The 27,862-nt window shown below is 46.9% G+C and overlaps 2 protein-coding genes across 3 annotated transcripts; both read left to right on the top strand.

The window, feature by feature from the left end:
* The first annotated feature begins 14,953 nt into the window (after positions 1-14,953).
* MAPK3 (mitogen-activated protein kinase 3) lies at positions 14,954-22,044 on the top strand. Of its 2 annotated transcripts, XM_045848992.1 has the most exons (9): positions 14,954-15,131; positions 16,190-16,372; positions 18,676-18,865; positions 19,050-19,166; positions 19,453-19,567; positions 19,951-20,082; positions 20,240-20,349; positions 20,441-20,595; positions 21,454-22,044. In XM_045848992.1, exons 1-8 carry the CDS (start codon positions 14,962-14,964, stop codon positions 20,561-20,563), a joined length of 1,140 nt encoding a protein of 379 aa, XP_045704948.1. In that variant the 5' UTR covers positions 14,954-14,961; the 3' UTR covers positions 20,564-20,595; positions 21,454-22,044. The 2 variants fall into 2 exon arrangements, with proteins under 2 accessions (XP_045704948.1, XP_045704947.1); XM_045848991.1 differs by having other exon boundaries at positions 20,441-22,044.
* A 125-nt stretch (positions 22,045-22,169) lies between these two features.
* On the top strand, positions 22,170-27,856 carry GDPD3 (glycerophosphodiester phosphodiesterase domain containing 3). The gene is made up of 10 exons (XM_045848993.1): positions 22,170-22,838; positions 23,125-23,167; positions 23,324-23,459; positions 23,542-23,587; positions 23,712-23,830; positions 23,915-24,004; positions 24,287-24,420; positions 25,750-25,809; positions 25,913-25,964; positions 27,680-27,856. The coding sequence occupies exons 1-10, from the start codon at positions 22,700-22,702 to the stop codon at positions 27,803-27,805; spliced, it is 945 nt and encodes a 314-aa protein (XP_045704949.1). The 5' UTR covers positions 22,170-22,699; the 3' UTR covers positions 27,806-27,856.
* Positions 27,857-27,862: the final 6 nt, after the last annotated feature.

The following is a 27,862-nucleotide window of genomic DNA, read 5'->3' as shown; positions in this document are numbered from 1 at the left end:
AAAAAAAACAACAACAAAAACAATACCTAGAGAGGAAGAAAGGGAACAGTTGCTACAATACAATACAATATATTACCTAAAATGTCCAGATTTCAATAAAAATTATGAGACATAAGGCAATGAGACTTCCTGTGGGAGGGAACAGATGTCAAGTTTAACAAAGACCATGCTTAAAGAAATAAAAGAAGGTATGACAACAATGTCTCATCAAATAGAGAATATCAATAAAGAGGTAGAAGTTATTTAACAAAACAAAACAAAAAGAGCCAAAAAGAAACTCTGGAGCTGAAAAGTACATTAGCCCAAAGGAAATATTCATTATGGCACTCAACAGCAGATCTGAACAAACAGAAGAAAGAATTAGCAAACTTGAAGAGAAGTAGAAATTATGGAATCCAAAAAACAGAGAGAAAATAGAATCAAGAAAAATAAACAAAGCCCCAGAGAAATGTGGGGCATCTTTACACACACCAACATATCTGTAATAGGAGTACCAGAGGAGAGGAGAAAGAGAAGGGAGCAGGAAAAAAGAAAAAAGAAAACTTGGCTAAAGATTTCCCAAATGTGCTGAAAATTGTTAATCTATACATCCAAGAAGCTCGACAAATTCCAAAAGAGATCCAGACTCAGACACATTGTAAAAGTGTTGAAAGGCAAAGAGAAATCTTGTATATAGCAAGAGGGAAAAGATTCATCACATGCAAGGGGACTAAAATAAGACTGACTGTTTCTCATCCAAAACAATGGAAGCCAGAAGACAGTGGGATGACATATTCAAACTACAGTGGATTCTGATTACTTATGGTAGTTATATTCTATAAAGTCCCTGCAAACACTGAATTAACTAATACTGAGCCATTGCTCCTAGGGGTAAATACGGGGTTAAGTTCCTGCCAGCCTCTGGCCACAATATTGTTTCAACCAATCAATATATAAACTTGGTTTTCCCTGGCTGGTGTGGATCAGTGTATTGGGTGCCGACCTGCGAACCAAAGGCGGTCAGTTTGGTCCCTAGTCAGGGCACATGCCTGGGTTGCAGACCAGGCCCCCACTTGAGGGCCTGTGAGAGGAAACTTATCCATGTATCTCTTGTACATCAAGGTTTCTCTACCTCTTTTTCCATACCTTCCCCACTCTCTAAACATAAATAAATAAAATCTTTAAATAAATAAATAAATAAATTATATATATATATATATATATATATATATATAATCACATTTTATGGTGTTTCTGTTTAAAGAAGTTTTATTTAATATACATTATTGATAATTAACATTGCACTTCCAACCAACAGCACTATAACACATGTCTGAACAAAGTTCATCTAAAACATGTATTTTCTCTGTAAGGCACATCACAGCCTTCTTGCACTTAGGAAAACCTGACAGCACTTCAGCACTATGCCTGGGGGCCATTTTAAATAGCAAAAGCACCAAAAAACACCATGAAAATTCAAATCTGTGGCACTAAATAGATCATAACAAGGGCATTTGTTTGCAGTATAAGAGCCAAAAGAAGGCAGGGCATCACCTTGTTCAACTTCGGCTGGAAACAGGCATATCTGGTGACCTAAATTTCTGATACTTTTTGCACTTTTCTGCAAATGACTGTGAAAGCACCATGAGTATTGATTTGGGTATTACCAACAAAACCTAGCTAGTAAGCAAATTTGTAAATACAGAATCTATGAAAATGAAGATCAACTGTACTGAAAGAAAAAAATTGTCAACCAAGGAAATCTTATATCCAACAAAACTATCTTTTGTTTTTGTTTTTAGAGAGGGGAAGGCAAGGAGAGAAGGAGAGAAACATCAATGTGTGGTTGCTTCTCAAGCACTCCCTGCTGGGGGCACAACTTGGCTCACAACCCACACATGTGACCTGATTGGAAATTGAACCAGCAGCTCTTTGGTTCACAGGCCAGTGCTCAATCCGCTAAGCCACACCAGCCAGGGCCAGCAAAACTATCTTTAAAAAATGAAGGTGAAATAAAGGCATTCTCAGATAAACTAAATTAAATTTGTTTCTAGCAGATCTGCCTTAAAAGAAACACTAACAAATATGTCAAGCAAAGCTGAAGGGCATAAACCCAGATGAAAATTCAAATCCACACAAAAGACAAAGAGCACCAGTAAAGGTGACATGTCATTACATCAGTATAAATGTGTATATTTTTTCTCTTAAATGATTTTAAAAGAAATTATATAAAGCAATATGTATTTAAGTGCATTGTTGGGCCTATAACATATAAGAATGTAATATATTTGACAACAGCACAAAGAAAGTGAGTTAGACCAAAGTTGTATTGGTGTAAGGATATCACACCAGATTTGGATAACTTGAACCAACAAAAACAAATTAAGAGAATCAAAAAAGGTGAAATAAATATAAGAAAGTCTACAAAATATATACTTGCTCTCCTGTCTTTTCTCAGCTTCTTTAATAGATACAAAATTATATAAGGCATTGTATTGTATATATAAGGCACTGTATCATTGGGTTTGTAACATGTAGTGATATATATGACAATAATAGCACAAAAAGGGGAAAGACAAGTACAGCTATAAGAGTAACATCCTAAATCTCAATAGCATTAAATTAGTATGTATTTGAAGTAGATTCTGCTAATATGTATATGGTAAGCCCTGGAGCAATTATTAAGACAATAGCTCAAAAACACTAAAAAGTAATTAAAAGAAAATATTTCACAAAAAGTATTTACTTACTGCAAAAGAAAGCAGTAAAGGAAGAAGAGAGAAAAAAAGATATGAGACATATATGAAAATAAAATTTAAGTAGCAGATAAAAAATCCAACTATATTAATAATATTACATGTGCATGGATTGAAAACTCCAATAAGAAGGCAGAGATTATACCCTGGTTGGTATGGCTCAGTGGATTGAGAGCCAGACTATGAACCAAAAGGTTGCTGGTTCAATTCCCAGTTGAGGCACATGCCTAGGTTGTGGGCCAGGTTTGCAGTTGGGGATGTGTGAAAGGCAACCAAACGATGTTTCTCTCCCTCTCTTTCTCCCTCCTTTTCCCTCTCTCTAAAAATAAATAAGTTATTAAAAGGCAGAGATTATTACACTGCACGATCGACAGGAGACAACTTTAGATTAAAAGATACAAATAGGTTGAAAGCAACAGTATGGAAAAAATATATCATGCAAAAAGCATGATATAAGAAACTTGGAGTAGCAATACTAATATCATATAACATAGACCTTAAAACCAAAAACAGTTACTACAGATAAAGGAAGACATTTTAAAATAAAAAAGATCAACCCATCAGGAATATATAACAATTGTAATCATGTATGCACCTAAACAGAGCCCCAAAATATATGGAGCAAAGTCTAAAAGAATTGAGGGGGGAAGAGTAAATTTAACAATAATAGTTGGGTATTTCCATACCTCATTTTCAATAATGGATAGAATGACTAGGCAGAGTTCCGGCCTACACGGAGGCGTAGGTAGATACACTGTGCCTCCTCACACAACCAAAAGAAGGACAACAAAAAATTTAAAGATAAAAAATAACCAGACTTGACAGAAAATCCAACTGTATGGAAGTCTGACAACCAAGGAGTTAAAGAAGACACATTCATCCAGACCAGTAGGAAGGGCAGAGATGGGCAGCTGGGTGGAGAGGACTTGCGGCAAGGCAGTAGCTAGAGGATCAGGCAGTCCCACACTTGTGTGTGGATAAACTGGGAGGAACAACTGGGGAGTGAGATAGACCGTGCAACCCAAGGTCTCAGTGCAGTAAAATAAAGCCTCAAAACCTCTGACTGAAAAAACATGTAGGGGTTGCTGTGGCAGGAGAAACTCTCCCAGTCTCATAGCAGAGTTTGTTGGAGAGACCCACAGGGTCCCAGAACATACACAAAACCACCCATCCTGGAATCAGCACCAGAAGGGCCCAATTTGATTGTGGATGGCAGAGGAAGTGACTGAAAGCCAAGCCCAGAGCTGAGCAACCTGCACTGTTCCCTCTTGGACCCCTCCCCCACAGACAGCACCACAAAACAGCAAAGTAGGTTGCCCTGCCCTGGCAAATGCCTAAGGTTCTGCCCCTTACTACATACCAGGTGAGACAAGACAAAAGAATATGGCCCAAAAGAACAGATCAAAGCTCCAGAAAAAAATACAACTAAGTGATGAAGAGATAGGCAACCTACCAGATGCATAGTTCAAAACACTGGTAATCAGGATGCTCACAGAAATGGTTGAATTTGGTCACAAAATAGAGGGAAAAGTGAAGGCTATGAAAAGTGAAATTAAAAAAAAAATGTACAGGGAACCAACAGTGATGGGAAGGAAACCAGTGCCAAACTCAACGGTTTAGACCAGAAGAAAGAAGGAAACATTCAACCAGAACAGAATGAAGAAACAAGAATTTTTTTAAAATGAGGAGAGGCTTAGGAACATCTGGGACAACTTTAAACATTCCAACATCCGAATCATAGGGTTCCTTCACTGGAAGGAGAAGAGGAAGAGCAAGAAATTGAAAACTTATTTGAACAAATAATGAAGGAGAACTTCCCCAATCTGGCAAAGGAAATAGACTACCGAGAGTCCCAAAGAAGTTGGACCCAAGGAGGAATACAACAAGGCACATCATAATCACATTACCCAAGATGAAAGATAATGAGAGAATATTAAGAGCAACAAGAGAAAAGGAGACAGTTACCTACAAAGGAGTTCCCATCAGACTGTCAGCTGATTTCTCAAAAGAAACCTTGCAAGCAAGAAGGGACTGGAAAGAAGTATTCCAAGTCATGAAAGGCAAGGACCTACATCCAAAATTACTCTATCCAGCAAAGCTATCATTTAGAATGGAAGGGCAAGTAAAGTGCTTCCCAGATGAGGTCAAGTTAAGGGAGTCCATCATCACTGAGCCCTTATTCTATGAAATGTTAAAGGGACTTATCTAAGAAAAAGAAGATAAAAAATACGAACAGTAAAATGACAACAAACTCACAACTATCAACAACCAAACCTAAAAAAACAAAAGCAAACTAAGCAAACAACTAAAACAGGAACAGAATAACAGAAGTGGAGATCACATGGAGGGTTATCAACATGGTGGGGGAGAGGGGAAATGGGGGAAAAGGTACAGGGAATAAGTAGCATAGATGGTAGGTAGAAGATACACGGGGAAGGGGGGTGGTTAAGAATAGTATGGGAAATAGAGAATCCAAAGAACTTATATGTACGAATCATGGACATGAACTAAGGGTGGAGAGAACAGGTGTGGGAGGGAGTATGCAGGATAGAGGGGAATAAAGGGGGGGAATGGGACAACTGTAATAGCATAATCAATAAAATATATTTTAAAACAAAAGAATGACTAGGCAGCAGAACAACAAAGAGAAGACTTCAACAACACTAAATACCAAGTAAGCCTAACAGACATCTACAGAATGTGCAATCCAACAACAGCAGATACACATTTTTCTCAAATGCATGTGGGACATTCTCCAGGAGGGACCATATGCTAGGCCACAGAACAAGACTCATTTAAAAGGATTGAAATCATATAAAATATGTTCTCTGAGGGGGAAAAGGTACAGAGAATAAGGAGCATAGATGGTAGGTAGAAAATAGACAAGGGAAGGGTAAGAACAGTATGGGAAATATAGAAGCTAAGGAACTTGTAAGTATGACCCATGGACATGAACTAAAGGGAGGGAATGTGGGTGGGAGAGGGTGTGCAGGGTGGAGGGGAGTAAAGGGGAGGAAATGGGACAACTGTAATAGCACAATCAATAAAATATATTTTTAAAAATAAATAAATAAATAAATAAATCTTAAAAAAAATATGTTCTCTGATTGCTACTTAATAACAGAAAGAAATTTGGAAAATTCACAAATATGTGGAAGTTAAACAACACACTATTTAAATGATCAATGAGTAAAAGAAGAAATCACAAGGGAAACTAGAAAATGCTTTGGTTTGAATGAAAATGAAGATACAACATACCAAACTATGGGATGTAGCTAAGCATTGCTTAGAGGGGAAATTTATAGCTATAACAACTATAAATTTGAACTACAATAGCTATAAATTTGAGCCTGTATAAGAAATGACCATATTAGAAAAGAAGAAAAATTTTAAATCAGCAACCAAATTATCCATCCTAGGACACTGGGAAAATAAATGCAAGCTAAACCCAAAGCAAGCAGCAGAAAAAATAATAATAATTAGATTGACAAAATAGTATTGAGAGCCCCAAAATAAATCCATATATCTATGGTCAGTTGATTTTCAACAACAGTGCAAGACAATTCAACGGGGAAAGAATCGTCCTGTCAACGAATGGTGCTGGGATAATAACTGGAGATCCACACGCTACCTCACACTATATATACAAAGTAACTCAAAATGGATCAAAGGCCTAAATGTGAGAAATAAAACTATAAAGCTCTTAAAAAAAAATAGGCATAAATCTTCCTGACCCTGGAGTAAGCAGCAGCTTTTCTCAGACAGGAAACCTAAGCACGAGTAACCAAAGAAAAACAGATAAATTGGATTTCATTGTGCTTCAAGTAAGTGAAAAAGCAATCTACTGAACAGGAGGAAATATTTGCAAATCAGATCTCCATAAGGGCCTAATATCCAGAATATGTGAAGAACTTTCATAACTCCATAACAAAAAGATTAATATACCAATTTTAACATGGGAATGGACTTGAATAGATATTTCCCCAAAGAAGATATACAAGTGGCCAATAAACACATAACCACCAGAAAAATGCAAATAAAAACCACAAGATACCACATCACACACACCTACTAGATTGGGTATACAGTTTTTAAAAAGGACAGATAATGACAAGTGTTGGTGAGGATGTAGAGAAACTGGAACCCTCATACACTGTTGGTGGGATGTAAAATGGTGCAGCCACCATGAAAAAGTCTGGAAGTTCCTCAAAAGATTAAACAGAGTTACCATATAAATCCATGAATTCCACTCCTAGGTATATACCCAAGACAATAGAAGACATATGTTCACACAGAAACTTGTTTTGAAAGTTCATAGCAGCATTATTCATGAGTCAAAAAGTGGAAACAACCTAAATCACCACCAGCTGATAGGTCTGTATGTCCATGTGGTATCTCCACACAGTCAAATAGTCCGGCACAAAAAGGAATGAAATACTGACACACGCTACAACCTGGGCAGATCTTGAAAACGTGCTAACTAAAAGAAGCCCAATGCAAAAGGCCACATATTATATGATTCCATTTATATGAAATATCCAAAACAGGCAAATTCATGGAGACAGAAAGCAGATTAATGGTTGCCAGGAATTGAAAGATGGGAGAATGGGGAGGGGAGTGACTGATAATGGGATTTCTTTTTAGGGTAATGAAAATTTTCTGGAATTAGTGGTGGTGGTGGCACAACCTTGTGAATATACTAAAAAATTACTGAACTGTACACTTCAAAATGGTGAATTCTATGTTATGTGAATTATATCTTAATTAAAAAGTTGATTTCAGCCTTGGCTGGTGTGGCTCAATGGATTGAGCTCTGGCCTGAGAACCAAGGGGTCACTGGTTCAATTCCCAGTCAGGACACATGCCTGGGTTGCAGGCCGGGTCCCTTGTTGAGGGTGTGCAAGAGGCAATCAATCGATGTATCCCTCACACATTGATGTTTTTCTCTTCCTCTCTTTTCCCTCCCTTCTCATATAAATAAATAAAAATCTTTTTTAAAAAAAGTTGATTTCAAAGAATAAAGTATTAATATACACAAATTAATCTCAGAAATATTATACTAAGTGTTAAAAAGTCAAACACTAACACCACACACTGTATAATTTTGTGTATATGAAATCCTAGAAAAGGCAAAACTGGAGTGACTGAAGTAGGTCACCACCGCCTGGAAGGCGGAGTTGCTGGAAGGGGCTTTTCGGTTTGAAGAAACCGTTCTATATAATAACTGAGATCATTGTTACGCGATTGTATTCGGTTACCGAAACCCATCAAGCTGTGCACTTAAAATGGATGGGTTTTTATTGGTAATTAATACCTTAATTTTAAAGACAGTAATAATCTGATGTCAACTTAGGGAGAGGCCTCTAATGATAAGAGACAGGGAACATCTGTGTATCTTTTGCAGTTTCAGTCTTGCAAGTACAAAAATCTCCAAAACCTTACTACACCTACCAACTTTGTGAAGTAGACAGAATCAGTTTTATTATCACAAATTTGCATTTAATAAAACTATAGTTTAGATTTATGCCACCCTCACCCCCAGGTTCACATATAAAAGCATTTCAATCTCAACATTCTCTTTTCCAGATGAGAAAACCAAGGAAGAAGTTAAACGTGTGATAAGTATGGTCCGGATTCAAACTCAGGCATTCTGGTTCCAGAGCCTGTATTTGTTTTCCTTTGCTTTTCCAAATAAAAGGAAAACAAAATGAAATGGGCCAAACATATACAACGCCCCTGCTGGCTGAATGTGGCTCCGCACTGCCACCCCCGACCCCCCACCCACCCCGTGCCCGTTTATGTAGCCTCCCCTTGAGAATCAGATAGACATGCATTTGAGTCCCAGGCCTGACCTTTATCAAGTGTGTGGTTTCTACCACGTCACCCACCCTTTCCGACCCAGCTTCCCCTTGTGTGAAAAGAGGCCGATGTCTATTTCACAAGGCTAGTGTGAAAATCAAATTAGATCATGTACCCCCAAAAATCTAGCACTTGGAAGGCACTCAGTTTCCCTGTCCAATTTAGCCTTTGCCTATCTGGCACAAAGTGCTTAATACATGTATATGGAAGTAATATAACCCAAGCTTCTGCAGTTAACAGAGTATACCTCATCTCTCCAGAGTTCTGTGAAGTGAATTCACAGAAGCAGAAAGTGAGGCCCCTTGAAGCCCCCAACACTTAGCACTCTATTACCTCACAAATGAATCTATAATGACAAATTGTGACAAATGGCATGAAAGGAAAGAAGTCCATATGAGCAGCATATATTTTAGATCGGAAGCTCAAGATAAGGCTCTGTGTAGAGGTTATGGAACCAATAAAAGGGAAGCAATACTCCTATTATACTCCCACGGGTCAGACTACATCTAGAAAATGGCATTCTGCCCTGACTGGTGTGGCTCAGTGGGTTGGGCATCATCCCACAAACCAATAAGTTGCTGGTTTGATTCCCAGTTGGGTCACATGCCTGGGTTGTGGGCCAGGTCCCCAGTTAGGGGTGTGCAAGAGGCAACCAATCAAGATTTCTCTCCCTCTTTTTCTCTCTCCCTTCCCCTTCTCTAAAAATAAATAAATAAAGGCATTTTTTTTTAATGGCATTCTATTTTGATGCTGCATTTTAACAGGAACACTCAACACTGAGCTCATCCAGGAAAGCAGATCCCCACTGACAAAGGCTGTGCAGACCATGCCATAAATATTCAATTCCCTCACTCAACAAATATTTATTGAGTGCAAAGCACTACCTGATACTGAAGAGGATTTAAAAATAAGGATACCAGCATTATGGCCTTCAAGAAATTTCACGATCTTGTAGGGAAGGCTAGATGAATAAATAAGTAAATATAATACAAATACAAATTTGACATTTGCTCCAAGACATAAGAAATACAGATATAACACATGCAGCTGAAGGAGACCAGAAACACCTCATGAAGGTGTGGTATTTGAGCTAATCCTGGATATGGAAAGGATTCCTTTCATTGAAAAACCCATCCCCCATAAGGGGCATCCCAAAGAACGGAAACAGTATAAGCAAAGGTGCAGCAGCAGGAAGGTGTATGGTATGCGAGCTCTGGAGAAACTCAGTGTAGCTAGAGCAAAAGGCTCATTTAGAAAATAAGCCTGAAAAGATAGATTTGGATCAGAGTAGGTGGGCCTTGGATGTTGGTAAAGGAATTTGGACTTCATTTGGTAATTAAAGGGAGGAATTTAGAATTTTGAAACAGAAACTGAAATGGGCACTGCTTTTTTGTCTGCTCAACACTTTCTGAGGAAAGCACCCCAATTTTCACTGGGAAAGCTGTCCTTCCCCAGCCCCATTCATGCCATGCAAGTAGAGATAACTAAGCCCCCAATTCCATACCGATGGGTTGGGGGATTTGTACAGGCTCCAAACAGAACCAATAATCAATGGGAGTCACCTCTGGGGTTTTAGTTACAAGAAGAGAGAGATACAGACAGGCAGAGATGAGCTTTTTTCCCTTCCGGTGTTGCTAGAAAACAAGCAAATGTGGCAGTGATCTTGCCACCATGAGAGAAACCACCCGAGAATGAAACCAACTCAGAAGAAAGCACAGCTCAAAGGCGGGGCTGCAGTCCTGACAAGTTTTGAGTCCCTGAGGTTAACTGTGCTTTAACATCTACCTCTAAGCTCTTCTGTAAGGAAGCCAATAAATCTCCTTTCCTGTTTAAGTCCATTTGAGCTGGGTCTTTGACCTCTTGTTACTGTAAGATTCCTTCTTAACACAAAGCTCACCCGCTATGCGAGTTAGGCCTATCTAAGGAGAGAGAAGACGGAAGAAAAGGACACTAGTTAGCACAGTAGTAATCGTACAATGAGAGAGTAAAAGCAAAGGAAAACAAGGAACCACAAGGAAACATCAGGCAAACCAAACTGAGGAACATTCTACAAAATAATTAGCCTATAATCTTCAAAAGTGTCAAGGTCATGAAAGACTAAATAAAAAATAAATAAGGCACTATTCCAGATTAAAGGAAATTAAGAAATAATAATAACTAAATACAACATGTGATCCTAAATTCCATCTTAAACCACAAAATGGAGATTGGCGAGACAATTGGCAAAATTTGGAAAAGATCTACAGATGAACTCTATCACTGTTAACATCTCAATGTTAATAACTGTGCTGTGTTTATTTAAAATGTTAACATTTAGAGGGTGTTGATGAAGGGTATACAGAAATTTTTCACTTTTTTGCAACTTTTGGGTGAGTTCTGAAATTATTTTAAAAATTTCAAAAGTTAAGCCCTGGCTGGCGTAGCTCAGTGGATTGAGCGTGGGCTGCAAACCAAAGTGTCACAGGTTCAATTCCCAGCCAGGGTACATGCCTGGGTTGCAGGCCATGACCCCCAGCAACTGCACATTGATGTTTCTCTCTGTCTCTCTATCTCCCCCCCTTCCCTCTCTAAAAATAAATAAATAAAATCTTTAAAAAAAATTAAAAAGGTAAAAAATATGAAATTAGCAATGGTAGAGAGGATAGCTTTGGGAAATGCTAGGGTAATAAAATGTGCAGGAGTTAGCGAGCTATGGAGAGAAATGAAAAAATAAAAAAAATTCCAGGGTTCAACTCTGAGAGCACAGTGGCAGTACTGAGGCTGGAAGAGGAACAGATCCCGGAGTAAGAAGGACGACGTTCACCGGACCCGCAGGATTTCTGTATTGGCTAGGCTCCAGGTGAAGCTGCTGGGCAAACAAGGAAACTTTGGGACTGGAACCAGGGAGAAAGGCAAGAAAGGCAAAGGCTACGGTTAGAGATTTTACATAAAGGAAAAAGGAATATGATGTAACTAAAGGAGATACTGTGGAGAAAGGAGGCTGGTGAGAAGGGCAGCCCAGGGAAGGAGCCTGGGTGGAAGGGGGGAAGGCGGGGCAGGCAGCACTGACTGCTGACCACAAAGATTTCCGAGAACATATCAGCTAAAGAACGCTTTACCAGAGGAGAGATGTCTGGTCATAGTGAATCTCTCATATATGAAGAAGTGTCACAAGGAAACTGTAACAGAAGTTTTTTGGATTTCAAAAAAAAAAGGTCAGTGTTCTGACCCCTATTCCTGCACAGTTGCTGCTTTCTCAGTTGGTGCAGGCCAGCTGAGGTCGTTGAAATGGGAATGGTCTTGACACTCTTCAAGTGTCACTGGTTTGTGTTACCCTGGGCAAATTATCCACCGGCCTCTCCTGTGACCTCGACTTCACAAACAGGTTAGAACTGGCTTAAAAAATAAAAAAATAAAAAATAAAAAGCCCTGGCTGGCATAGCTCAGTGGATTGAGCACAGGCTGTGAACCAAAGTGTCACAGGTTCGATTCCCAGTCAGGGTACATGTCTGGGTTGCAGGCCATGACCCCCAGCAACCGCACATTGATGTTTCTCTCTCTATCTCCCTCCCTTCCCTCTCTAAAAATAAATAAATAAATAAAATCTAAAAAAAAAAATTTAAAAAAAAAGAACTGGCTTAAGACAGTCTAGGTAGATCTCAGAGGAGAGAGCTAAGCCAAATAACAGCTGTTAGAAAAACTCAAACAGCATGGTGAGCTGTGAGGTGATGAGCTCCCTGGTGGAGAAAATGATTCTTTCAGTTTCTTCCAACTCCACAGTTCAGTAAGTTTCTGTTTTTTCCCCCTTTTAAATGGTCATAGGGTGGGGGTAGGGGTGGGGAGAAAATGCAGACAATTGTAATTGAACAATAACAAAAAGAAAGAATGGACCCAAAATAAATAAATAAATAAATAAATAAATAAATAAAATGGTTGTAGTATCTACTTCATATGGCTGCTGTGAGGATGGTAGGGGATAAAATACATAAAAGTGACTGGCACAGAATAGATGTGCAGTCTATATTAGCTGAATATGAATCTATGAAATAGAAGAAATCCCAGCCCAATCTCCAAGGAAGTACCAACCTCCACCACTAGAGGGGAATCTCAGTTACATGCCTTTGAATGGAGTGAGACACCCGTCCGCATACATCAGCCTTTCCTAAGCCAGGAAACTCACTGCCACTCAAGAAACCTGTCTCCATGCTGAACTCCATGGTGTATTCTCTGAGTCACTATATTCTCCCACAGTTGCAAAATGGCCTGGCAAAAGTCCCTCAAAAGCTCTTAACTGCTTAGTGAGTAACATCTAAACTTGCCAGAATCCAAGGCCTTCCTCAGCCTGGCCTCAACCTACAGCTCCAGCCTGAACTTCCCTTACTCCTTTTATTCTGCAGCCACACTGCACAAATCACTCTCCTGCCTCTACGCTGGGATTCATACTGTTCCTTCTTCCTGATGTCTTTCCTCTATCCCCAACTCCTGAAACCCTACTTCTTTTTCAATGATGCAAATGCCACCTCCTCCATTACTCCCTCCTCAGTTCTCTAGAAAGGGTGATCTCACCCACCCCCAAACCCACACACCATATATTACATCCATGTATCTTGTATTAAATTAATTCTGCATCTTTTCTCTTCAATAGATTAGAAACTCCACAACTAAAGAGGCCAATGGGTGATCCACCCATGGTAAGACTGTCACTAGGGGCAAAGACAGAATTCTAACACAGGCAATCTAGCTCCAGAGAGTTCTTGATCTTGACCACTAATTCACACCGTACAGCAATTTTTCATCAGCCACAGTGCATGCCCAGAGCCTAGCTCAGAGCTTTGTACACAGTGCCATTCAACAGCTTATCAAATGAATAACTTTTTAAAACACTGATATAATTAGCACCTCTTGAACATTCCCTGACTTGTGGACTATTGGGAACCAGCAGCTTGGTCTCATTAATCTGAATTAGAGTGCCTGGCCATAGATCTAATTATGAGCAATTTCAGAATCATAATTACTGTTCCACTTTGTCTTTTGATCTATAATGCGTATAAGGACCTCCTCCCAGCGTCTAAGGGAGAAAAAAACAATGTGATTACTTCCTGAAGCCTAGCAAATGTGTTTTTCTGAAGCTTCCAGTTCACATCTTCACTGTGAAGTGAGGGGGCTGGACTGGATGGTCTCTGAGGGCCCTTTCTTCAGTTTTAACAATCTACGATTCTCGGAGACAAAATGGAATTAAAAAGAGTCTCTGTGTCAGAAGATATCATTCTGAGTCTCAGCTCCCCAGCACTCAGATTCCCCATCTGTAAAACATGATTCATCCATCCATTCAAAGTACAAGTGCTAGGCACTGTACAGTAATGAACAAGACAGGCATGGTCCCACACATCCAGCTAAGAAAATCGGATGACACCCAGATTGCGGGGTTGTCCCCAAAAGAAATTGAAGAAACTGAAGTGGTCAAATAATTGTATAGACTATAAAGTCTAGTACAGAATCAAAAGATGATGGTCTTGACAGGATTCCACTTTTGCCAAATCCAGTGACAGCAAAAATGTTACCTATTTTGCTGTTTTTGATAAAAGCCTGATGATATGTTTTAAACAAACCCAGTCAACACTGCAACAGCTTTCTCACCTTTCCCTTTTGGTCCATGTAAGGACAGGCTGGGGTTATCTTTCCCCTGCCCTAAGGGCACTGCACATTTGCTGGCAGAGACCAGGTCCCTAGGCCACTCCCAAAAGCCTCTGTCTGGGAGTCTGGACCCCGGCGCTCCCCAGCCCTCAATTGTCTGAGTGACCCCAAGTCATCAGATCCCGCTCAGGCTTCAGTTTCCTCACACGTGAGAGGCAGACCTCATCTGTAAGGAAGCCATCTCCCACGGCTACTGTGAAATACAAAGGAGATCACGCTATGTTCTGGCTGATGCCGGTCAGGGAGGCCAAACTCTAGAGGGCTGGTGAGGATTCCCGTAAGATTCCATCTCTAGCCCCAGGCCACTCCTCCGGCTGCAGCGGTTCTGCCAGGCCACAGAGTCCTGGTCCCAGCTCCAGCACACACTTGCTGGGTGGCTGCGGTAAGGTCACCGGGTGGTCTTACTGGCTGTTCTGCATTCAGTAAAAAGGTCCAGAGTGTAGACCTTTTTAAGACGGCCCTGGGGAGCCCTGGCGTTGACTGTATCAGACTGAGCCTGCGGGTGCCAGGTGCCAGGGAACCAGCTGTGGAAAAGCCGGGCGTGCGCCAGAGCGGATCACGTGACGGGCGCGAGGACGCGCAGGGACAGGGCCTGGCGCGCGCGGCTCCGCGGGTGACCGAGCGGGAGGGAAGGGGCGGGGCCTCAGGCGGGGCCGCTGGGGAGAGGCGGGCGGGCGGGAGGGGAGGAGTGGAGATGGCGGCAGCGGCAGCTCAGGGGGGCGGGGGCGGGGAGCCCGGAGGAGCAGATGGGGTCGGCCCGGGGGGCCCGGGGGAAGTGGAGATAGTGAAGGGGCAGCCGTTCGACGTGGGCCCGCGCTACACGCAGCTGCAGTACATCGGCGAGGGCGCGTATGGCATGGTCAGGTGAGGGGGCGCTGCCGGGCAGGGGGCGTCTCAGAGGGAGGAGGCTTAGGGGGGCTGGAGGGGTGCTGGGGACAGAGTGCTTTCTGGGCTTGAACATCCGAGCGTCCTGAAGAGGCAGGGGCTTCGTGAGGGTGGGGAGCGTCCCAGGGACAGGGCCTTTGAGTGCTTTCTGGGGGAGGCAGAGCTCCCTGCGTTCAAAGGGGAGGGGGCTTGGAGCCTTTCAGCAGACCATTCTGTAATGAAGGGAGGGGCATCAGAGTACAGGGCAGAGCTGTGGGGACCTTGGGGGCCCAGTAGACGTGGGGTGAGGTGAAGAAAATAAGTATTCTCGGGAAGATTCTATCTTTAGTGAAGAGGGAATGAAGGACCCTTCTTTGGGGAGAGGATGCCTTAGATTCCCTCAGTGAGGCCTGTCAGAGAGTTTGGAAGAAAAGAGCAGAGCTCAGGGCTGGGCAGGATGGGGCAGTGCTTTGGGCCTGGGGGCCAGGGCCTCAGTGAGCCATGAGGGGTCCAGGAGTGCCTCCCTGCAACTTTCATGAGGCGTTCTGTGAGTCCTTCTGTCCCCACTGTATGCTCTGAGCCTGTGTTCATCTGGAAACAGCTCTGCTGCCCAGCTACCTTCCCCCGACTCCCGTGCCTGCCTTCTCCCTTCCCTCCAGTCCCTCTGTAACTCCCTCCCTCTCCCTGTATTTTCCTCTCTGTGTGTCCTCCACTCTTCTTCCAGCCCCTGGACCTGTGTTGTGTTGAGGGAGTTCCTAATGGGAAGGGGAGGATGAGGGATCAGGGCAACCAGAATGGGAAAGGTTGAGGAGAGGGGAAGTCAGTGAGCGGTCAGTTTCTTCCTCTCTTTGTGAAGCACTGAAGGGCTGCCTGGCTGGTCCCCAGCTTTCTCCCTGGAGATCCCAGGCCTTCGCAGCAGGAAGGAACCAGCATTGTTTATGACTTGGCCAGAGCCCTCTCTTACTCCCTCCCTTCCCTGCCATGGCCTGGGTGGGGCTACCAGGCCTGGACTCCCCCTTTGTAAGACCGCACCAACGACACCTCTCTGGCCCTTTCAGCTCAGCCTATGACCACATATGCAAGACTCGCGTGGCCATCAAGAAAATCAGCCCCTTCGAGCATCAGACCTACTGCCAGCGCACACTGCGGGAAATCCAGATCTTGCTGCGTTTCCGCCACGAGAATGTCATCGGCATCCGAGACATTCTTCGGGCACCTACCCTGGAAGCCATGAGGGATGTGTATCCTTCACCTTGGCCAGATGGCTGGCCAGGCACGGCCTCAGAGCTGGGCTGGGGGAACACTGGCTCTCTTTCTGCTTCCTCCTTCCCTGTCACCCTCCAAAACAAACCCATTAAAAGAAAGCTTCTAGCAGAAAAGAGGCCACAGAGTGTAAGAGGGCTGGGAGGTGGCAGATGAATCCTGGCCTGCTGCAGACAGGCAGCGTGGCCTTGGGCAAGTCTGTTCTCTGTGCTGTGCCTCTGGGGTGGGGGACCGGGCAAGATGTTCCCTGTGGGAGCCTTGTCTCCTAACATGTGCAGTTCTGTGACATGATCCAGCCTCTGCCCGCAGTCAGTTCTTGTTTAACAGATTCTTTCCCCTCTGGGTTCTCAGACTGGAAGGCAAGCAGGCAGGGAGAAAGCTGCCCTTCTTCGAGGGCCTACTATGAGTCAGGTGCAGTGCACACCCAGAGCTTTGGCATTTCTAATTCTACCTCCCAACTGCCTTATGAGATTGGTCTCAGCTCCCTTTCACAGATGAGGAAATTGAGGCTCAAAAAGCCTGAAATCAAGACTTTGTTTCTGTTGCTGCCTCCACCCCTCCCCCAAAAGAGACCAGATTCTTTCTCGAGGACTTCCTGCTCAGAGCTCCACCCCAGTCACCTGTGGACTTGCACCTTGCCCAGGGAGGGACAGCCCTGTCTTTGTGGCCCTTCCCCCATATAGCTTTCCTAGTGCATTGTCCACTTCCTGCCTGGCTTTTGTTGTTAGCAACTTGTAATACCCATCACCTCACCCCACTCCACCCACCCCCAGTCAGTCCCAGTTCTCCACCCAAGCGTGGGGATTTGTACTGCAGTGTCTGCAGCCCCCACCACAAACGGTGGGCAGGAAGCCTCCACACTCATCCCCAGCTCACTATGTGACCTTAAACATCTTACTGCATGGGCCTCCTCATCTGTAAAACAATGAGGTTGGTCCATATGCTCTCAGAAGGCCCTTTTGAGGCTGATCCTGAAAGACAGTCCTAACTTATTTGTGCAGAGACAAGTCAAGTGACATGTATGTATGTATGTATGTATGTTTAATCTTAAAATATAAAAGGACATTTACTCCTCTGTCTTCTGATGTATGGCCAAGCACTGTTTGAGTAGGAGCATGCTGTTGGGAGTTTCTCCTCATTTGTCTTACACAAACCGTTCCCATAAGGTAGGTGTTTATTTTTAAGCAAACATTTATTGTCCCTGGTCAGGTAGCTTAAGTTGGTTATATTGTCATCCCCATATGCCAAGGTTGCAGGTTTGAGCCCCAGTCAGGGCACATACAAGAATCAACCAGTGAATGCATAAACGAGTAGAACAACAAATCAGTGTTTCTCTCTCTCTCTCTCTCTCTCCCTCCCTCCCTCTCCCCGTCTCCCCCACCCCAACTTCCTATCTCTAGAAATCAATAAATAATTTTTGTTTAAATTTGCCCTGGCTGGTGTAGCTCAGTAGATTGAGCGCCGGTCTGTGAACCGGAAGGTCGCTGGTTTGATTCCCTGTGAGGGCACATGCCTAAGTTGCGGGCCAGGTCCCCAGTTGAGGGCGTGTGAGAGGCAACCACACATTGATGTTTCTCTCACACATCGATGTTTCTCTCCCTCTCTTTCTCACTCCCTTCCCCTCTCTCCCTCCCTTCCCCTCTCTCTGGAGATAAATCAATAAAATCTAAAAAAAAAATTGTTATTGCATGCCAGATGGTATTCATACATTATCTCATTTAACCCTCTCAACAGCCATGTGGCTCAGGCATTTATAATAGCAATACTAGTTCATGTTTGCTGAACACTTAAAACCTGCCAAGCACTGGGCTGGCTGCGTTACATGGGTCATCTCATGTCATTGTCACAACTACGCTCAAAAGAACTTTTCTTCCCCCTGCTTTTCAGATGAGGAAATAAGAAGCACAGACAGGTTGAGGTCATAAAACCAATGAGCAGTGGGGTGAGGTTTCAGCACCAGCAGGTTAATGCCAGAGCTTCCGCTCTTAGCTATGAAGTTTTCCTGCCTTCTGCAGTTCACTGTCCCCATTTTACCCAGTAGGGAAACCGAGGCCCCAGAACTGAAATGCTTTTGCTCAGGGTCACCAGCTGAGATGCAGCAGAGGCCCTGAGCCCAACTGCTGAGTATGGGCCTTGCCCAGCTCACAGTATGGGTTGGCAGATCTGTTGAGTCCTAGGGGTGCCAGCTGGAGGAGCTGGGAAGCCTAGTCATCAGAGCCGTTCTTCTTAACCAAGTACCTCCTGCTGCCCCCACCTGCGGGGTCTCCGATACCATCCTCAGCTACATTGTGCAGGACCTGATGGAGACAGACCTGTACAAGTTGCTCAAAAGCCAGCAGCTGAGCAACGACCACGTCTGCTACTTCCTCTACCAGATCCTGCGGGGCCTCAAGTATATCCACTCAGCCAACGTGCTCCACCGGGATTTAAAGCCCTCCAACCTGCTCATCAATACCACCTGCGACCTTAAGGTCAGAGGACTGGGTGCCTGTTGCTTCCTCCCCGTGGGTCTAGGGCTTCCATTTGACTAATAGTCCCCTGGAGTAGGAGGGCATCACAAGCAAGGGGAACAGCATGGGCAGAGGCATGGTGATATGATTGTTTGGGCTGTGGAGACCTTGAGCACCAAGCTTAGCAATCTGGGTTGGATTCTAGATCTGTGATTTTGGCCTGGCCCGGATCGCTGATCCTGAACATGACCACACTGGCTTCCTGACAGAATACGTGGCCACACGCTGGTACCGGGCCCCAGAGATCATGCTTAACTCCAAGGTAGGGGGGTCACCCACCCTCAAAGGGAAGGGGTCAGGTCCCAGAAAGCCCTGGAGCCACCTCTGAGCCAGGCGGTGACCTCCATGATGCTGCAAGTCTGCCCGCTGGGCGGTGTCACGTAGCTCTGGTCCTTGGAATCTGGAAAGAAGCTAAGCATTAGCTCCGCCAGGCCTCTGCTCTGTACCTCCCTGAAGTACTGAGTCCAGGTTGGGGTGGTGGCTTGGCCCAGACACTAGGCACCTGTTGAGGCTGGCCCAGGAGCCCACCACTTTCTCCTCCTCCCCAGGGCTATACCAAGTCCATCGACATCTGGTCTGTGGGCTGCATTCTGGCTGAGATGCTCTCCAACCGGCCCATCTTCCCTGGCAAGCACTACCTGGACCAGCTCAACCACATTCTGGGTGAGGGGGGCCTGGCCAGCTGAGTGGAAGGGAGATTAACATATTGGAGGTGAGATTTCTTTAGGATCAGGGTCGGTGAGTCTGCAGGAGTCGGATTCACACTTGGAGCCCCTATAGCATTTCACAGTATTTCAGCGAGATATAGATTCTATCCCATTTGGTACATGGGAAAAACAAGGCTACACCCCACATTTAGGAAGTGCTGGTTTTGAGATTTGAACCTAGGGCTGCCTGAATCCAGACCCCTTGCTTCACCACCATAGTATTGGCTGGGAGATAACTGTCAGGGCCTACAATGGGTTGGTGGGAGCTCTTGTTCTTGGTTCCTTCAGTTCCCAGAAGGGAGAGAAGCTCTCTCACCAAGTCCTCTGCCCTACCCACAGGTATCCTGGGCTCCCCGTCCCAGGAGGACCTGAATTGTATCATCAACATGAAGGCCCGAAACTACCTACAGTCCCTGCCTTCCAAGACCAAGGTGGCCTGGGCCAAGCTTTTTCCCAAATCAGACTCCAAAGGTGAGAGAGACACGGGGGCTGATGCGGGATAACAGCTGGGGGCCTGAGCCCAGCAGCTACCTGACTACACAGGCCCCCTGAGTACAGAGGAGCAAAACAGTGCTTCTGGGAACTTCCTTAGCCTTCCTTTTGACCCCTGACTCTTGCACTTCCCTAGCCCTTGACCTGCTGGACCGGATGTTGACCTTTAACCCCAATAAGCGGATCACAGTGGAAGAAGCCTTGGCTCACCCCTACCTGGAGCAGTACTACGACCCAACAGATGAGGTGGGCCAGCCACCAGTAACAGGGTCTGGTGGTAAGTGGGGGTAGGCATACCTCAGTATCTGGCCTAAGCCTCACTTTTTTGCCACTCCAGCCGGTGGCTGAGGAACCTTTCACCTTTGACATGGAGCTGGATGATCTACCCAAGGAGCGGCTGAAGGAGCTCATATTCCAGGAGACAGCCCGCTTCCAGCCTGGGGTGCTGGAGGCCACCTAACCTGAACAGATGCCTCTGCTCCCTGGGGCCTAGTGAGTGCTCCCCACCGCCCACACACAAATTCACCCTGAGACCAGGGTACCCAGTGCACCATACAGTCAGAAGCTTGCTCGTGCTCATGATCCCTGTCTTTGGTGGCAACAGAAGGACCAGAGCCTGCTCAAGCCACAGATCTGTGGTCTACCAGTCTTCATGTCCCTCCACCTTTCCTGCAGCCCCAAATGTCTCCCACCTGTCAACACCCTGCATTCTCCAGCCCCAGTACCCATTCTGGGTCCTCAGAGGTCACGGAGGGCCCCTCTCCCCCATCCGAGGAATGGAGCCAGCTTTTGCCTCTTTCTGTGGGCAGAGAGGCAGGTGGGGCAGTAATTGCTTTGGGAGGAGCTAGCAGCACTCAGTCTGACCCAGATGCCAAGCTTTCTCACACCTGCTCCCCAAGTCAGCAGTTCACACACCTTTGGAGGACTCTCCAAGGCCTGGCCAGACCCACAGAGCAAGGGAAGACCCTGCTCTTCCTCCCTTCTCCAGGCTTCTTTCTGACTTCCTGCCAGCTGTAGACTGATAGAAGGAAGGCAGACACACCTGTAAGAGCTGCATGGTATTGTGCAAGACACCTCACCTCTGCACCTCGGTTTCCTGGGGCCAGTCCTGATAATGAGAGCAAACACGCAGCACTAAGTATAGTTCTAAGAGGTTTATGTTGCATGAACTCGTTTAATCCTGTGGCAGCGCCATGAGATGGGGGCTAATGTTATCCCCACGTACAGATAAGGACACCAAGACACATCCCGCTCAACTGTGAGGATAAAATGAGAGAAGTTGAGGCCAGGGCTCTGGCAGGTGCTCTCATGCGTGCTAATGGTCCCTCTCCTGCCTGCCTTTTTGTTTAGGCCCAGCCTCCTGCCTGCCCTCCCCTGCTGGACTGTTAGAGAACGGATACCGCCCAGCCCAGACCCGGCAGCCCAGCTCGGGCCAGAGGGTGGGCCTGGTCACCTTCCCTCCCTTTGCTCTAGCCTCCTGCTTTAAGGCAGGCCAAGGCTCCCTCTGTCCTACCCGCCGCCCCAGGACCTGCAGGGCACAGGTGACCCCAAAGCAAATCCCCCTAAACTGCTCTGCCTTCCTCTACCCCAGCTCTCCTAGTCTCTGATAGTTTTGGAATCAAAGGGCTCTGGCTGCCCTGTGACCTACTGAGGGGCAGTGGCGGATAGGGGTCACTGAGTAGGGACCCAGGGCATCCCTGCCACACTGGCCTCATTAAAACCTCACCCATTTTCCCTGAAGGAACATTCCTAAGGCTCAAGGGCTAGTATACCTGAGGAGCAGGGCCCTGCCTAAACTCCCTCCCCTAAGCTGCCACATGTAATGCACCTGCTGCTTCTGTGTGGGGGTGAACAGAAGGGGTGGGGGCACGTGGGGAGCCCGGTGCCCCTGCCCACCCCTGTGCCTGTGTCTAATATATAAATACAGAGATGTGTACATGACGGCCCTGGCTCTGTCTACGTTTACTGATGCTGTGTCCCTCGCCGTTGCTGTTTTGAAGACTGACACTCCAGCCCAGCTGCTTCCAGCTGTGGCTTTACCCTGGTGACCTTTGGCTCCCCAGCTGGCCGGGGTTGTGGGTGGGAGTGTAAGAAGCTCCAGATTCCTGGACAAGGTGGAATCACTTATCTCCTTAGTCACTGTCCTCTCCCCTCTCTAATGTCTTCCTAACTGGCAGGGGTGATTCAGGGGTGACTCGGGCATCCTTCACACCCCGGATTTTCTGGAAACAGCAAGGGGCAATGTGTTGCATCCCCTGGGCACACACACAAGTGGTAAGGGAGGGAGAAGGTTACAGGGGACCTGGCCGCGGAGGGACTTCACTCCCCCAGTCCAGCCAAGGAGAGAGAGGCCCTGGGGTCTGTGAAGGGTCTGGGAGTGTGAGGGCCGGAGCTGCCTGGCTCCTCCTCCTGCCTCTACTCCATCTCCAGCTGAGCTCTGCAGCCTGGCCCTGGGCCAGCAGCAGGCTCAGCAGGTCCCAGGGGCGTGGTGGTGACCAGTGGTGGAACCAGCGTACATCAGCCAGGCAATCAGGAAGGCAGCACAGTTCATGAGGACGGCTGAGCTTGCGGCAGTCAGAGCGCAGTCGGTGCGGCCATGAGCCCTCTGTTGTACTATGCCCTGCCCGCCCTGGGCAGCTATGTCATGGTCTCCATCTTCTTCCTGCGACGGCCTCGCCTGCTGCACACACCTTGGGCTCCTACCTTCTGCCCCCGCCTGGCGGCCCACCGCGGAGGTGAGCTAGGTGGGGGGAGGGGGAGTGTCAGCTACTGAGGGTGGAATAAGAATAGCAAGCCATGTGCCACAGTGGACAGCAGAGAGGAGTAGGTCTGAGGTGCCCAATGTTAGAAAGAAGGCGAAGACCGAGGTAGGAGGAGAGCAGGGTGGCTGTGTGTGGTGTGGAATTAGGAAGAAGAGGCTGTTCAACCTGGGCCTGGGCCGACTGTGGGTGATGAGGCAAAGAGTAAGGGGAGAAGGAGGGAGGCCAGGCCCCAGGGACCCACCGCTGCTGCCCCTCACAGGATCTGGAGAGAAGCTGGAGAACACCATGGAGGCCATGGAAAAGTACGTGCCCCTGCCCAGCCAAGCTGCCCAATGCCAAGGGGTGGCTGGAGCCCCCCCCCCGGAGGCATCGCACAGCCTGCACATCCCCCTGCCCTGACCCTCTCACTGCGGCCCACCTGTCCCGGGGCCCCCACCCTGCTGGCTTTGTTCCCGCAGCTCCATGGCCCAGCGGGCAGACCTCCTGGAGCTCGACTGCCAGCTGACTCGGGACGGCGTGGTGGTGGTGTCGCACGACGACAACCTGTACCTCCAGTCAGGAGTGAACAAGGATGTGCACAGCCTGGCCTTTGAGGTGGGCCTTGCCCCAGCCCCCTCTACAAAGCCAGAGAGCCTCCCCATGAGCCTCCTGCTCACATGCTCCTTGCTCTCTCCAGGAGCTGCCCCTCTACAAGGAGGAGCTGGAGGTGTACTTCTCACCAGGTAAGAGCGCGTCAGGGCCTCAACCTCTGCCCTCTCTCTTCCCCTAGGACTTGCCCCTGTTCCCCTGGGTTCTTACCCCCACCCAACCCATCCTTCTCTGGTCTCTCTTCCCACAACCTCCCAGGCCACTTTGCACATGGGTCAGACAGGCGCATGGTGAGTCTGGAGGACGTGTTCCGGAGGTTCCCTCGGACGCCCATGAGTGTGGAGGTCAAAGGGGAAAACGAGAAGCTCATTCACAAGGTGGTGCTGCAGGCAGGGTGGGCTTGGGGGGCCCCGGGCCTCAAAGGAGGCCTAACTCCCCTTCATCTCTTCTCCTCCTTCCAGATAGCCAGCCTGGTGAGGCACTTTGACCGCAATGAAATCACCATCTGGGCCTCAGAGAAGAGCTCAGTCATGAAGAAGTGCAAGGCTGCCGTGAGTCCCTTTTCCCTCCCTGCGCCGATGGCCCATCCTCCCAGGCTAGAAGGGTTTGAGGGGTTCTGCAGGGTTTGGAGAGGTGAGGTGGTAGAGAAATCGTGTGAGTAAAGTCATGCTGGAGGGCACGGGGAGGGTGCATCTAGGTCTGAGCCAAGATGTGGCTTTGACCCCGCAGGGAAGTGGGGCTTCCTGAACATCCAAAAGCTGTTCCCCTGCAGCCCAAGCCTCTCTGCTTCCCCGGGAGGAGACTGATGCCCTCTCCCCTCCCCTCCCTCCCAGAACCCCGAGATGCCATTCTCCTTCACAATAAGACGAGGATTCTGGTTGTTACTGCTGTATTACCTGGGGCTACTGCCCTTCATCCCTATCCCTGAGAAGTTCTTCATCTGCTTCCTGCCCACCATCATCAACAGGTACCCACAGGGTCCCCATCTCCCTTCATCCTCCCCAGGCTTCCCGCTGCTTCTGTCCTCAAAAAAACACCTCTCTACCTCAAACTCCATTTTGTAGGGTCCTCAGCTCTCAGGCTCCCCTCCGGATAACCCCAGGGTGCTTGGAAGACAGTGGTTCTCATCTAGCATTCATGAATACTAAGGGGACCATAAACTCCCTGGAATTCAGCGCAAATGTGTGTTGATGTGGATGGAGTTTTAGGACAAAGGGTTCATCTATTCATCCATTCATCCAACAAACATGTATTGAATGCCTACACTTCCAGGTGCAGTTACACTAGTGAAGACTAGCGTGGGTGGGGTAAGGCCTTCAGCTTATAGCCTGGCCAGGTGTGTACAGGTGCTAATGAATTACAGTATCACTCTCTGATTCTCAAAAGGAAAAGCAAGTGTTTTCCTGTTGGGAGATAAGGATTAACAAAGTAACATCTGGGTAAAGAGTCAGGAATTTGGATACTTCACCAGCTCTCAGGCCACGCCCCTCCCTTTGCTTTCAGAGAACTCTGTGGTGGCCTCAGTGCTTTCTGCTCCCTTATGTGGTCATGAGGGAAGCTCCCAGACAGGCCCCACAACCCTTTGCTACAAAGACATCATTATACTACAGAACGCTGTATACATAACTTTTTATACGAGATTTGCAAACTGTTTCCACTTCCTTTAGCGTAGTTGAGCTTTACTTCACAGCACCCCCAGAAGGTACAGGAATCCTGGCCCCACGGTGCCCATAGAGAGTCTGAGTCTCTGAGATATTCTGTAACTCGCTTGAGGTCATACAGCTAGATGACCTCGCTTGAGGTCATACAGCTCTGTACTCAGAGCCTGGTCTGCCCTGGCTCTGACTCCAAAGCCTTCCCTGGAACATTGTGAAGAGCCTCTAAAGTCACTCCTAAAGTGGAACAATTAGGGGCAAGTAGCCGACCCATTAAACACTGTCTGGTCTCAGGAAGCTGGTCAGACCCAACCAGGAGGATGTCCAGATTGCATGTCCAGCTTGGGAATCAAGCTGGGTTTCAGTCCTGGCCCCATCACAGACTTGCTATGTGACCTCGGGCAAGTTAAAATAGCACTCCAAGATTCAGTTTCCTCTTCCGTAAAACGGTGAGGCATGGGCACACCCTCAAAGCATGGAGTCAAGGATATAGGAGTAGGATCTCGGTGAACAATGGGTGAATTGTTCATCTGGGCAACTGGAAAGATTTTTCTAGAGGGAGTAGGTTTCACTAGTCAGGGATCACTACCCACCCCTGTGACAGAGACCCATGGAATGACCACGATATCACCTCTCCGCAGGACCTACTTCCCTTTCTCCAGCCCTGTGCTGAACCAGCTGGCAGCTGTGGTTTCTAAATGGTGAGGTGGGCGAGAAGGCTGGGTGGAGTGTCCTCACAGAGACCTGCCTCTGCCCTTCTCCTTAGTCCCTCATACTGGCCTTTGCTGTCTTCCTCCCCACCAGGCTCATCATGAGGAAAAGTCTGATCCAACACTTGGAGCAACGAGGAGTGCAGGTGAGGCTTGACCACCACCTCAGTTCAGAGTGTGCGCCCAGCACAGCATTCCAGTCACAGCTCTGCTACTGTGTAGCTGGGCACCTCGAGTCTTGGTTTCTTCATCTGTAAACGAGCATAATAATATATTTAACTCTTCTGGATATGTAACTGGTACTAAGTAAGGGCTTGATAAGAGCTCGCCATTCTGATGACACACTGACCTGTCCTGATCCCTGTTGAGGGGGACTGGGCAAAGAGCGGAGGGAGAAACCAGCCCAGCCCGCCTCCTTCTGCTCCCCTGAGCATCAGCTTTGACCAGGTCATTTAATTAGTAAAACTTTGTTGAGAATATATTCTAGGCACTATGGTACTGAGGACGGATGAGGGAGTTACCACAGGGGCAGAGGAAGGGAATGAAGCAGGCCATCACAGGGGCTAGTGGACAGAAAGGAAATAGGGCAGTGGTCTGTGGGGTCAGAAGCGGCCTTCTGGAAGAAATAAGAGGCTGGCCCAGGAGGAGGGACAAGGGAGAGCATCTCAGGCAGAAGGCTCAGCATGTGGGAAGGCCCAGAGGAGCAAGAGGCCTTGGCAGTCTGAGAAATGGGGAGGGTTTCCACCAGGCTGCAGTCTGGAGGAAGCAGCACAAGGCGAGCTAGAGGAGGTGGCAGAGGCTGAAGCAGGCACCCAAGGACCTCGGCAAGGAGCCTGCATTTCAGCCCAAAGGGAAAAGAAGCTTTTGAGGAAAAAGACCTGACCCAGTTGAGATCTGTTGAGTGAGAATCACCCTGGCCACCATGTGGAGAAGTGATTGTAGGGGCCATTGTGGAAGCAGTCTCATAATGAGACTGAGGTGGTAACAGTGGCGGTGGATAGAAGAGTTAATTCACAGACAAGCCGCTGATTAGATGTGGGGGTAAGTGAGGATGATGGGGCTCTTCCAGATCAGCCCTCTCAGTCCTCTGGGCTTCCCCACAACTCCAGGAGGCTGGACCATAACTCAGTTGTCACGTGAAAAAACTGAGAGGTCCAGTGACCTCTGGCACACAGTCCATGACTGGGACCATTCTCCAGGAGGGAAAAAGCACCCTGATTTGAACACTAGATCATTTCCCTGGAGCATACACTTCTGCCTCAGCCGATTTCAGGCCACCAACATGAAGTCACTGAACAGAGCGGGAAAGAGATGTGAGGTAGCACACGGTCATAGAGCATTTTCACCGTACACACTCAAGAGGCCTAACCTCCAGAGCACAGGGAATAGTAAATGTAGTGAAATTTTAGGCTGTGATGAGTTTTCAGTTTTTACCTTTGCTTTTAATATAGTTTATTGAATTGCAAGTTTATATACTTTTTTAAAAATATTTATTTATTTATTTTTAGAGAAGGAAGGGAGGGAGAGAGAGAGAGAGAAACATCAATATGTGGTTGGCTGCTGGGGGCCATGGCCTGCAACCCAGGCATGTGCCCTGGCTGGGAATTGAACCGGCAATGCTTTGGTTCGCAGCCCACGCTCAATCCACTGAGCTACACCAGCCAGGGCTGCAAGTTTATATAATTTAATGTTTAACAATGGCTGTATTCAAAACAATCTGCAAAATTTCTGAAAATTTAACAATCAGCTCCTCTGCATACCACTGCTGAGTGGTATCCACAGAGGAGAGAGCTGACCATCTGGATGCCAGGGGGAGTTCCAGGTGAAGCTGGAAACTAAAAGCCCCTCCCTCCCCACTCAGGTGATATTTTGGTGCCTTAATGAAGAGTCTGATTTTGAAGTGGCCTACAATCTGGGAGCCACTGGCGTCATGACCGATTATCCCACAGCCCTGAGGCGCTACCTGGACAACCGTGGGGCCCAGTGAGACCCTCGCCCTCCCTTCTGTTTCTCTTCCCCAATAAATGTTTTCTTTTCAGTCCTG

This window comes from Phyllostomus hastatus, unplaced genomic scaffold (assembly GCF_019186645.2).
Source record: "Phyllostomus hastatus isolate PE091 unplaced genomic scaffold, TTU_PhHast_1.1 phas_contig_64, whole genome shotgun sequence".
In the NCBI taxonomy this organism is placed as follows: domain Eukaryota; kingdom Metazoa; phylum Chordata; class Mammalia; order Chiroptera; family Phyllostomidae; genus Phyllostomus; species Phyllostomus hastatus.
Note: the sequence above shows the minus strand (reverse complement) of the source record. Positions and strands in the feature narration are given on the sequence as shown.

Excerpts from the sequence above, each read along its gene's own strand:
- MAPK3 (XM_045848992.1), top strand. The coding sequence starts at position 14,962 with ATGGCGGCAGCGGCAGCTCAGGGGGGCGGGGGCGGGGAGCCCGGAGGA. Across the intron at positions 20,083-20,239 it reads TCCCAAATCAGACTCCAAAG|CCCTTGACCTGCTGGACCGG; the intron begins GTGAGAGAGACA and ends GCACTTCCCTAG. Across the intron at positions 20,350-20,440 it reads ACTACGACCCAACAGATGAG|CCGGTGGCTGAGGAACCTTT; the intron begins GTGGGCCAGCCA and ends TTGCCACTCCAG.
- GDPD3 (XM_045848993.1), top strand. The coding sequence starts at position 22,700 with ATGAGCCCTCTGTTGTACTATGCCCTGCCCGCCCTGGGCAGCTATGTC. Across the intron at positions 23,460-23,541 it reads TGCACAGCCTGGCCTTTGAG|GAGCTGCCCCTCTACAAGGA; the intron begins GTGGGCCTTGCC and ends TGCTCTCTCCAG. Across the intron at positions 24,421-25,749 it reads CTGCCCACCATCATCAACAG|GACCTACTTCCCTTTCTCCA; the intron begins GTACCCACAGGG and ends ACCTCTCCGCAG.